This window comes from Clavelina lepadiformis, chromosome 4 (genome assembly GCF_947623445.1).
Source record: "Clavelina lepadiformis chromosome 4, kaClaLepa1.1, whole genome shotgun sequence".
Taxonomy (NCBI): Eukaryota; Metazoa; Chordata; class Ascidiacea; order Aplousobranchia; family Clavelinidae; genus Clavelina; species Clavelina lepadiformis.
In genome coordinates this window covers 626,784-638,881 of record NC_135243.1, presented here as the reverse complement: position 1 = coordinate 638,881, position 12,098 = coordinate 626,784, and the positions used below count along the sequence as shown (strand labels likewise).

The window sequence follows — 12,098 nt, the reverse complement described above, 5'->3', positions numbered from 1 at the left end:
CCTACCTTACCCTACCTTACCCTACCTTACCCTACCTTACCCTACCTTACCCTACCTTACCCTACCTTACCCTACCTTACCCTACCTTACCCTACCTTACCCTACCTTACCCTACCTTACCCTACCTTACCCTACCTTACCCTACCTTACCCTACCTTACCCTACCTTACCCTACCTTACCCTACCTTACCCTACCTTACCCTACCTTACCCTACCTTACCCTACCTTACCCTACCTTACCCTACCTTACCCTACCTTACCCTACCTTACCCTACCTTACCCTACCTTACCCTACCTTACCCTACCTTACCCTACCTTACCCTACCTTACCCTACCTTACCCTACCTTACCCTACCTTACCCTACCTTACCCTAGCCTTACCTCACCTTACTTACTTACTTACTAATGCTTACCTAATAAGGTAGAAAATAAATTTAAACATCAACGGTAATGAAAATTTTCTCACAGAACAACTTTGTAATACAGTATAATGTATTACATTTATGAAAAAATACTTTCTATCGACGTTACGCTTACTTTTAAGCTACATTGGTGACTGACTGAATTGGTTGCTCGTAATTGACAATGGGTTTAACCATTTGTGTAATTCGAAGGGTCTACCAATAATAGGGTTGTTCTATAGAATCTTGGCTGTAATATTTATTGTTCGAATGACGTCCGTTGCGTCTACGTCGGACGCAGTCAAAGAGAAAGTGGACTCGGCGATACAGAGACTTGACTTGAAAAAGAAATAAGACGCAAAATTGGGAGTCCAAGAGAAAGCAACATGTACACCAAATCCGACGGCATTTTTTAGTAAGGCAAGAGACAAGGCTTAAAATAAATTTGTAAAACTTACAAGAAGATTCAACCAGTTGGTTGTAACCACCAGTTGTTTTTCGGTTGATTTTGTGTCACAACTATGCAGTACTGTAGGTGGTGGCTGCAAAAATATAGCTTGCCTTGTTCTGGCTATATTCAATGAGTCTCATATCTACTGGCCGTGAAGCTTTCCTCAATCAGCATTCTGTTATTACTGAACTTCCTATTAACTCGAAAAAGTATGTCTATATAAATGTCCATTTTGTTGTCATCGTAATATATTCCAATTTCACTAAAGACCAGAATAACATCACGAAACAGTAAATTGTATAATAGACTGTAGAGAGTTCAACTTAGACCTGGAAAAACCTCGTAAGTGAACGCTTATACTTATCTCATGAAAATCGTGTACATCATCCCATAAAACAGGAAATTGCCACAGTTTATTATTCACCACACGTTTAGGGACGTGCGTGAAGAAACAAAATTGTTGGTAGTGCATAATATTTTGATATTTGCTTCATTGTCCTCATATGTTTATATCTTTAAGTATCACAAAACTTTTAAAAGAAAATTTCCTCAGCCGCCGATTCAAGTTAAAATGTTGGTCTGGATAAAATGTCCAGCCGGTTAAAACGTGGCGAACTAGGTGTGACAACACGATGTATATATTGCTAGCGACATAGTTTGTGTTGAGATAAAGGTGCCTGAGTCTTATTAAACTGAGCTTAGCGCGATGACATCACCGATTTAATTTAGACAGTTGTCGCTTTAAAGTTTAAACCATCTGTGTCCACAAGGCTTTCAGCAACATATAGTGTTAAAGGCTTCCTCTCTCTTTTCATGAGTATTACATGAAATATGAAATAAGCTTATTATTATAAAGAAACATAAAATGTCATTTGGAAACAAATAACGCAGGCTTTCAGCAATATATTAAAGGTTTCTTCTCTCGTTTCATAAGTACCACGTTATACACATCACTAGCTCTCTAGTTTGTTCATAGCATATAATTGATAAAGATCGGTTTAACATTAACGACAAATTTCTGCCAATAAGAAGGTTGTCATAGCATCTTGGCTCTAATATTTCCTTTTGGAATGACGTCAATCAAATCTACGTCAGTGTCATTGTAGGCGAAATAAGATCCAGCAATACAAGAAACCAACAAATGATTGAATAAAAGAAGCCTAGAGCTACATTAATCATAAGACAAGATACGAGCCCAATCTTCCTATCAAAAGGACAACTGACATCAACACGAAGTCCAACATCAGTGCATAGTGATGACGTAAGGGGGAATACCGAAAATGGTCCGGTAAGAACTGGAAACAGAAGGTACAGAATGAAAGTAGCGTCGGCAAACTTAAATTAACCACAGCGATTCCATTAGGTAAGAGCAGTGGTCGGCAAACTGTGGTCGTTGATATTTGGAGCTTTTGGCTCACTCAGAAAATCTACGTTTTCTCAAAAAAATAGCTTTCATAAATTAAACACAAATAGTTTGCCTGCAAGAAAAGAAACTGTTGGTTTTGGAGGAAAGTTTCACATCATTTTGTAAAGGTTTCTAAGAACCAAGAAAGGGTGCGACCTCCTTTTCTTGGTTTCCTTGAGAATTCAGATGTTGATATTGTCACCATTTCACAACCTTTCTGGAACAATTCGTGCTCGCTCAAGAGCAGCCAGACGTCTTAATATGACGTCATGGTTCAACTAATATTATATTAATATAGAATATAACATATAATATAATATTAATAATATTATTAATTAATAATATAGTATAATTATAATATAATATTATATCTAAAATAACATAAATTTAATATCATTTAAACTTTAATATATAAGTAACATAACTCAACTTCCTTTCTTCCAGGAACCGATATTGCCTTCTTTGTGGTGGACAGTTATCCGCCTTCAACGTCGTACCTCCTGTCTGCCTACCTTTGTCATTTTTGGACTGAAAAGAATTTTTGTGACTTACTTGACGATATTTCGCTCATTGGTAAGGAGCGAACCGTCTTAGGCGTTTTCGAGTCCTTGCTACAGAGCGTGTAATACCGTTTCCATTTTGTCGTTTTCCTTGAAAATTCCAACGAATATGACACTAAGAGGAAACAACATGGATCGTATTTACTAAACCCACACTTGCTCGCAGAAGGAAGAAGATAGACACGACCTATGTATGGCAGCCTCATTATGCCATCACAATCAAACTCATAAATGGCGACTTAAAAAACTCATGAAAAATACCATATCATGTGTGCAGCCTATAATTGACTCAGTTTGACTACCATTTGTTAAACCTGCATGTTTGTTTTGTAAAACTAACTTTATTTGAATCTTAAATCTTGAACATCTCTTGTCTTCTGTTAAACTGAACTCGGCTCGTGGGCGTGGTTTTCATAGATAGAGCACGGTGAAGCTGGGCTGCTTTGCACCACACTCGATTAAATGAACAGCTAATACAAAAGAACTGTAGGAAGATTTCGTGCATATTAACGCTCAGTAGAGTGCAGAGCAGCACACAAAACTTTAGCAAACAAACACCTTGGTTTGTAAAAATATTAGGTCGTCGAACAACGTAATTTATTTGATCCCAATTAGCCACCAGTTCAACTCCCTAAACCCATTATAACCAATATATATATATAATGTTTTTGCTTTCTTAAACAATCGAAGCTTTTAAATGTGATTTAAAGAGAATGTGTTGGTTAAATATTTTAACAAGGCTTTTTTATTACACGTTTGGGAAAATAGTGTTTGTAAATAATCTGTCCGTATTTTGTTTCGTATTAAATGGTTGAGACAAAATTTCGCATAGACCCCTTGATATCTTTTAGCCCCAGGCCTACCTGGGTCTGAATCCGGCTCCGGTTGCGATGGAAGAGCACATAAAAACATGACCATACAAACCCAACTTAGCTTTTTAGAAGAATGAAGAATTGAAATAAACAATACCAACCGCACCTGACGAATTCAAAACGAAGGTTGCCAAACACTCTTTTCCGGGTATTCTTCAAATTTATGTACAGGTGAAGGTAGCCCAACAAAAAGCGCATATCTGCTGACGACCAAATGAAATAAGAATAGCAATCATCTGTATTAATGCTTCTATGTTGTGGTACGACACCATCTACCGGTATATTAGCGAGCACTATTACTGCCACAGAACTGACAAAACTGAGAAAGACAGTAACGGGCCTTGACTGATTTTACACATTTCGAGTGAAATTTGTTTATCATAGTGGAATTATAGGCGACATGGTACTAGATACAAGGACTGCTCTGAACGTTTTGCTTATTGTGAAACCGGTGACAATTACTAGTAAACAGTGGTATTTTCAACACAAATTTTTGCTTGTTACAAGCTTTTTAGCCGAGCTATCCAAGATCTCGAAATTTTGCAGTGCGGTTGTGAGCGAGTGTTGAGTTTTGGGAGAGTGTTTTCCTACAAGCACATGCTTTATACTTAAGACATTAACAAAAAATAGCTAAAATTAAATATAAATAAAAAACTCGTCCATAATCAAATTTTTTAATTACGCTAGATTTTTTGTCGAAAATCATTTTATGTATTTCGGCAGCAAAATAAGTCACAATACTTTATCTAAGTATCTTTTTTTGCTTCACCAATATTGTGATTAAACTATAGTGATTGTGATTAAACTATGAAGATATATCACGATTTAACTTCTCCTTCATCAACTTGGTAAATGGGTCGAAGGTGAGTTTACGTTTTTTTCTTTTATGTTCTCCATTCAGTTGTTGACTGAGACAGAGAATACGTTGCTGTAGAATGTAGATGGTCTGGTGATATCACTGTGTGCTTCTGCAGGAACTCGACCATGTTCAGTGTTGCAGCAATGGGATCGTTGACCAGTTCTCCAAATTCAATTATGATAAATGGTTTTCCACTCGTAACCACATTTCGAATCAAATTGATCCATACATGAGATATACGTTTGAAGTGAGCGTCGAACTCTAAGAACAGAATGACAACGGACATGACGTAAACATAAAGCAAAAAGTTTGAAATAATGTTATGAAGAAATGGCGTTACAACAAGTCCCGACAAATGACATAACCTAAAACTTTGATAAGTTTTTTGTGACGAAATAGCGTCCTGACCCTTTCAACGTATTTACCTTTTGACTGAAATCGCTTTTCGCTCACTACTGCAGTGTGATGTCCATCGGATGCAAATCGATTAAAGTCGGCGATCATGGCATCGTACGGGTTTCGAATGATGAGAATTGCAGACTGATATGACGACATTGTGTTTTTGGCTAGCATGTGATCTTTGACAACCACACTGCAGACCTTCGAGATCTCGGGTGGTTCAGCTAGGAATCCTACAACATGCGAAAATAATTTTAAAAATGTCTTTTTGCATCAACATGACAAAGTAAAAGTTGTTGATAACGGATTTTTATAATAATTTGTCTCCATAAACACTTCCAGTGTAAATGCCAGTAGCTCTTTCGAGAAGATGACGAGTCCAAGTGTTTCCAGATCCTAGAAAACTAGTGAGTACGGTTTGGTTGTAATTCGCAGGAGGAAGGAGTCGGATGTTGTCGCACCTTGCATCCTCGGAAAATGTCCGATAAACTTTCCAGTGTGGTTGAGTGCAATTTATCTTGTTCGTCAAATTAAATCTAAAGGAGTATAACAAAAAAGTCAAAGCGTATTTTCCATGGTGTTAGTTTCCAAACATTTTTAAGTTTCAAATATTATCTTATACACCGAGGAAGAGCAAAGATTAGAAGACAGCATATTCTTTCCAGAAACGTTATCTTAAGCAACAGCAATCTACTCTAATGCAGTAGAATGAATATATCTCAAGTAATTTGAATACTAGAAGTAAAATTGACCTTTCATTAAACCGACCACACATGCATGAGTTTCTGCCATCCAGAGTTGCCAGTGGTAATTCCTGAATATTACAGAACAGTATGCAGTCACTTGCAGTGAGGTTTTTTCTGTGGATGCTATTATCAACAGCAAATTTGAAAATCGGGCTAAAGCAACCCAACCATCTTGGTGTTTCAACAGATTTGGGAATGCTATGTCCTAAATATGTTTGATATGCGAAATAAAAATATAAAATATTGATTTTGCATTGTCCAGCAATAAAATCAGTAAAAGCAAGTTCCCAGAAAAAAAAAATGAAATAATTCAATCACCTGTAAAACACGGAGATACGATTCTGAAAACCTGAACAGCGTCGCCATCACCACATGTTCCTGTTCCTCCACTGCAAGGAGTTTGGCAATTTGTGTACTGGAGTTGGGCAAATTGCGTCACTTCCTGTCCGCAAATGCAAGTGTCTCCGGATTTTAAACCAGCGTAGTTTGCAGATCTTTATAAATATTGAAAAGGATTCCAGATATATAAAATCAAATCTATTTAAGCGAACCCGTTAGCGACCAGAAAACAGACTTAGGCCATCTAGAATTTTATCTTTTACCTGGACGAGCAAAACGAAAAACACCAGCTAGGAGTTAAAAGTTTGAATTTTGTTAAGGATAGAGTGGGTTCTTTATCCGACTTTTTCCATTGAAAACAACCAACAGTTTTTACTAAAAAGATGTTTCATTACTTGTTTTACTCCGAAATATTAAAATGTGCTCTTATGTAAGACCTAAACAAAGATGTTTTGCCACTCATAAAATTTCCAAATTAAATTGTAAAGTTTTGCTTATATTAAATCATTTTCAATGCTTATGTGTAGTTGTGAGCAATGATGTCAAGCGCAAACAAGCATCAAGTTGATTGCTGTTGTTTTTGTATTTATGTTGTCTGTATGTGTTCTCATCTTTTGCTACCTTCACAATGAAAGTTCGTCTTCATTTGGTATAATTCCAATTCACTGCAAAAACATAAAAAGACTTCATCTTTAATTGTTTGAGTAACCGTGCAGTGTATCAATAGTAATTAGGTGCAGTGCCAATACATCTAATATAACTATTAGGAATTATTACGTCAATTCATTTGTTCTTTCAATGTGCATTGATAAGATGCTGTCTTGTGATGTTGCGATGAACGCAGAGTAACCCTTGTACCATACAAGCATGGCAAGAATGCAGATGATTGATAAAGCTTTTCTTCTGCTCCAACATTTCAACATCATAACATTCCAACATTTCAACATCGTAACATTCCTTTTCATCGAGCATCTAGGTTTAGATGCCATGTGTGTTTGTTTCGTTTCTGGCAAACTTAGAAAATCTACAATTGGTTGAAAATTAATTAGAGAAATAAGCTTATTATTATAGGGGCATAAAATTTTGTTTGAAAACAAATTACGCTGCTTTTTTGCAACATACAATATTAAACTCTCTCTTCTTCTCTCTTCCTCTCTCTTCCTCTCTCTTCCTCTCCCTTCCTCTCTATTTTCACAAGTATTATGTTATACACATCACTAGCTCTCTAGGTTGGTCATAGCATATAAAAGATGGGTAAAACATCAACAACAAATTTCTGCCGATAAGAAGATTGTCATAGCATCTTGGCTCTAATATTTCGTTTTCGAATGCAGTCTATCAAATCTACGTCAGTCTCGTTCAAGGTATAATAGGATCCAGCATTACAAGAGACCACCAAAGAATTGAATGCATGAAGCCTAGAGCTACATTAATCATAAGACAAGATGCGAACCCAATCGTCCAACCAAAAATTCAACCGACATCTACACGAAAACTCAACATCAGTGCACAGTGATGACGTAAGGGTAAATACCGAAAATAAACCTGTTAGAACTGGAAGCAGAATGTACAGAATGAAAGTAGCCTCGGCAAACTGAAATTAGCGACTGTAATTCCATTAGGTTTGAGCTATACCTATGGTCGGAAAACTGTGGGCCGCGGCCTAAATGTGGGCCTTCAAGCAAAATATAATGGGCCGCATATTGCATCCTGTAACCTGTAAATCCTGTAAATGTGGGCTGAGTGATGCTCTTGTTTCAGAGTTGCAGAGCTCTTGTCTATTAGCCTAGTTAAATTGGAGCGCTAGCAATCCACTTCTGAATGTTTTTCCATCTTAACTAAAGGTAACTAACCACAACCAAAACGGCAAACATCTGGTAAACACAACCAATAACCCCCACACATAAAGCGTTAATTGTTACTTCATATTGAGAATGCACATTTATAACGCTAATCCTTCACTTTCTTAACAACTGACTGCTATATTCATCTAGCCGTTAGCGGAACCTCAACCTAGCTCGAACAAACGAATGCACGTTTCCGGTTCAAGGAGGCAATACTCCTAAGAATTAGCGATGCGAGTGCATCTTCATTTGCTAACTGTCTGTTAATTGCAGGTTACTGTATATTGCTAAAACCGGGGGAAAGCACATCACTAGATTAAAATTTTACTGAACTTATTCTAATAGCTTCAAAAAATAATGTCTACTGCCAAAATGAGAAAGGACATTAAAATTATTAAAGAGCTGGTAATATTTACTGCATTAAATATGTTTCGCCTGTAGCGTTTGGCCTTTATTGCTAATGAAGTGAAAACTTGGGCCATCGTAATAAAAGTTTGCTGACCATTGGTCTAGAGGATGGCGGCCTCAAGATAAACAGTGCTTTTTTTTTGGTTGGGACTCAATATTAAGCGCTGAGCACAAAGTGCCAAGAAACAAAAGGAAAATGAAATGAATCTTAAAACCAATTACGAATGAAGTGAAACCAAACGCAGTCTGATTAAACTAAGCTTAGCGCGCTCATTTTTCCCAATTTGCTTTCATCGTACAGGTAAATTCTGTGCTGTGGTCGTTGATATTTGGAGCTCCTGGCTAAATCAGAAGTCTACGTTTTCTACATAAGAATAACTTACATATATTAAACAGGAAACGTTTGCTTGCAAGAATAGGAAATGTTGGTTTTGGAGGAAAATTTCGGATGATTTTGTAAAAGTTTCCATGCAAAGTACAAACAGCAAGTTCTGAACAGTGGGCCTCTCCTTTCTTGGTTTCCTTGAGAATTCAGATGTTGATAATGTCACTATTCCACAACCTTTCTGCAACAATTCGAGCTCGCTTAAGACCAGCCAGACGTCTTAATATGAAGTCATGGCTCAATTAATATTATATTAATTTATTCATATATTATCAGGTCATATAATAGGCTATTATATTAATATACTAATATTAAAAATGTGACGTAATAACTCAACTTCTTTTTTTTAAAGAACTGATATTGCCTTATTTGTGCGGGACTGTGGATTATCTGTTTTCAACGTCGTGCTTCATGCCTGCCTACCTTAGTCATTTTTGGACTGAAAAGAGTGGGCGATATTTTCTTCTCTACCACGGAGCGAACCGTTTTAGACCTTTTCGAGTCCTTGCTACAGAGCGTGTATTTCCGTTACCCTTTTTCCTTTTTCCTTAAAAATTCCAACGAATACCACACTAAAAGGAAACAATATAGATTGTAATTACTAAACCCATACTTAATCGCAGAATGAAGATGATAGACACAACCTATGTATGGCAGACCCATAATGCTGTCACAATCAAACTCATAAATGGCGACTTAACCAACACATAAAAAATACCATATCATGTGTGCAGCCTATAATTGACTAAGTTTGACTACAATTTGTTAAACCTGCTTATTTGTTTTGTAAAACTAACTTTATTTGAACCTTAAATCTTGAACATGTCTTGTTTTCTAAACTTGGCTGGTGGGCGCCGTTTTCATAGGCACAACGCGGTAAACCTGGGCTACTTTGCACTCGATTAAATGAACAGCTAATACAAAAGAACTGTGGGAAGACTTCGTGCATATTAACGCTTCGTAAGGCGCTGAGCAGCACACAAAACTTTAACAAACAAACACCTTGGTTTGTAAAAAGATTAGGTCGACGAACAACGTAATTTATTGATCCCAATTAGCCACCAGTTCAACTTCCTAAACCCATTATAACCAATACATATAGATAAATTCCCTTTCTTAAACAATCGAACATTTTAAATATAATTTAAAGAGAATGTTTTAGTTGAAAGTTTTTAACAAGTTTTAAAATTGAAAATTTTTAACTTAAACAATTTAATTTGTTTTGGGAACCAGCTGGAGGCCGATGAAGTAAAAGAAGATCGCGATAACGCTCGCATGGTTGCTAAGAAACGGCTCAACATCTCGAAATTTTTGACATTTTGCAGCCGGGTCGGGGTGAGAAGGATCACGCTTTTCGAATCTGAAGATATATGTGAGTACAAGAACACGTACAAACAAGCAGAGTGATATGGTATGATAATGTTCATCCTCGGAATGAGGAATGTCTTTCCACGGCTTATACTCAGCCATGATTTCTCATCGCTCGAGTCCCAGTTACCGAGTTATCGTTTGTTCAATTGCGCAGGATCGCTGTAGAGTTGGTGCCATAATTTTAATCGTCTTTGTAATTACGTTTTCAAGTGCTGCAGAGAAACGAAAAGCAAGTTCTCAATTGTCTTCTAAATCTCTCAAAAATCTTCACAAAGTAAGATAAAACCAAGCATTATGACGTATGTACTCCTCTTGTTTGTCATAATGCGTGACCAAGGTTGTGATTGAAGTGGAATTGCAAAGCTCGTCATTTTTACTTTAGATACGGAATAGAACCTCCCGAAATGATCAAGCAGGAGATTGAACAGGAAGAGTGAGTTTACAAATCATTGAATACCACAAGTGCTTACAACTTCGCATTCTGCGGTTTTTCATTGACGAGTTCCCTGATCGTCACAGTTTTACTTTAACCTTTGCAAGTATCGTAAAATGTTTTCGTCGAAAGCGTGATTCTAAAACTACCAGGTTTCGAAAATCCGACTTTCCACTTAAAATTACGTCAAGTTTGATAATTACGTCAATTAAACCGAATCGTTCTATTTGGTGGTGACAAAGGTTTGTCCCAATGTAAATTCATATTTCTTAAGCGGTCTCATGAGGAATAGATTTGCCTGTAAGTTTAATACCTGTTCTATGATGTAATAATATAAACAACCTCTTGTTGTATAATAAGCTGACAGACGCGTCTCCTAACGCGAACCCGACCCCCCTTAATGGTTCATGCAGTGACGTCACGACAAAAGCTTGGGATCGCTTAATGCTTAATTTCGATGACTTTGATAAGATTAATTTGGATCCGTTGCTTTAGCTTGGGCTTATTTTGGCCCGTACAGCCTGTATATAACCACAACACTATCAGCATTAATAAATAATTATGCTGCTCAAGTGTGAATGACCGTAAACTCTTTCTTCTCAGAGCTAAGTTGAGTTCGCCGAGAAAAGGCCAGAGAAACCCGGAAGAGGAAATTACGTCATCAAGAATGTCGCAGGTTTAAATTTGTTCAAAAGTGTTTCTGGTTTGATTCTAAAAATTGCAGACCTCGTCATTATATCTAAACATATCGTTTTACCGTGAAATATCATCACAATTATACGCTTTGTTATAACAATGACGTCTCTACCAGCTGTGTGTAGGCATTGGCATCGCTTGTACCTCTTTAATGCAATTATATTCTGTGGTCGGCTGTTTGCCGAAGGTCACACAAGAAGTAATTTTAGTAAATGGTTTCCAGGAAACTGTTCATTTATCTTCGTTATTTTGGCATTATTCTTAGGGTTACAAAATCGATGATATTGAAACGAATTCAAAACCGGTTTCAGAAGCAAATCCTGCAAACAAATCCGAGGCGTTCTCTTCCCACCCGAACAAACTTGAAGATTCATTTAACACCAAACTTTGTCGAAATAATAGTCTGCTTTTAGGTAAGCATTGACATGTTTAGATGCAAATTAGAATTTTAATTCCTAATTGTTTCGTCACTGTTACGAAAGAAACCGTTTGTTCAATTTTTTTTTGTATTTTGTAGCCAAAGCCAGAAAAAGCATCAAGAAACAACTGGATTCAGAGAAAACACAAAATCAATTGGAAAAGGTACGAAGCGACATCTGATGAAAAGGACATCGCAAAATATCAACGTTATTTGTAGCTTTTTAAGCATCAGAAATAGGCCGGCATTGTCAGTTTGGCAATAAAATGGAAAAAACATCATTTATCCTGCTGTGGCGCATACTACGTTGCTTTAAAACTGGTTGTTACGGCGCCGCGAAAGGGCGAGGAAATATTTGCAAACATGTGCGCACTCTTGCAGAAAATTAACTGTTTTTTTGTTTTCAGGGAAACAACCCTGGATGCCAAGAGAAAAAGGTTGTGACTGAGGAGGTAAAGAACGAGCCATCGATGAAACGTAATCGTATCATTGAATCATAGACGTATAAACA

At 36.9% G+C, this 12,098-nt stretch overlaps 3 protein-coding genes and 1 long non-coding RNA gene across 4 annotated transcripts; 2 read left to right on the top strand and 2 right to left on the bottom strand.

Annotated features, from left to right (window-relative positions):
- Window positions 1-4,573: 4,573 nt before the first annotated feature.
- Window positions 4,574-5,158, bottom strand: LOC143451716 (sialate:O-sulfotransferase 1-like). Its single transcript, XM_076952434.1, has 2 exons — window positions 4,974-5,158; window positions 4,574-4,809 (listed from the first exon to the last, which is right to left on the bottom strand). The coding sequence occupies exons 1-2, from the start codon at window positions 5,119-5,121 to the stop codon at window positions 4,574-4,576; spliced, it is 384 nt and encodes a 127-aa protein (XP_076808549.1). The 5' UTR covers window positions 5,122-5,158.
- Window positions 5,159-5,257: 99 nt separating this feature from the next.
- On the bottom strand, window positions 5,258-7,050 carry LOC143453215 (sialate:O-sulfotransferase 1-like). The gene is made up of 6 exons (XM_076954406.1): window positions 6,810-7,050; window positions 6,654-6,697; window positions 6,296-6,407; window positions 6,012-6,187; window positions 5,700-5,898; window positions 5,258-5,483 (listed from the first exon to the last, which is right to left on the bottom strand). The coding sequence occupies exons 1-6, from the start codon at window positions 7,019-7,021 to the stop codon at window positions 5,258-5,260; spliced, it is 969 nt and encodes a 322-aa protein (XP_076810521.1). The 5' UTR covers window positions 7,022-7,050.
- Window positions 7,051-9,874: 2,824 nt separating this feature from the next.
- On the top strand, window positions 9,875-11,279 carry LOC143453219 (growth arrest-specific protein 2-like). The gene is made up of 4 exons (XM_076954409.1): window positions 9,875-10,041; window positions 10,251-10,314; window positions 10,423-10,473; window positions 11,077-11,279. The coding sequence occupies exons 1-4, from the start codon at window positions 9,945-9,947 to the stop codon at window positions 11,153-11,155; spliced, it is 291 nt and encodes a 96-aa protein (XP_076810524.1). The 5' UTR covers window positions 9,875-9,944; the 3' UTR covers window positions 11,156-11,279.
- A 159-nt stretch (window positions 11,280-11,438) lies between these two features.
- LOC143453220 (uncharacterized) lies at window positions 11,439-12,044 on the top strand. Its single transcript, XR_013115140.1, has 3 exons — window positions 11,439-11,582; window positions 11,687-11,751; window positions 11,995-12,044. It is a non-coding gene; the product is annotated as an uncharacterized LOC143453220 (long non-coding RNA).
- Window positions 12,045-12,098: the final 54 nt, after the last annotated feature.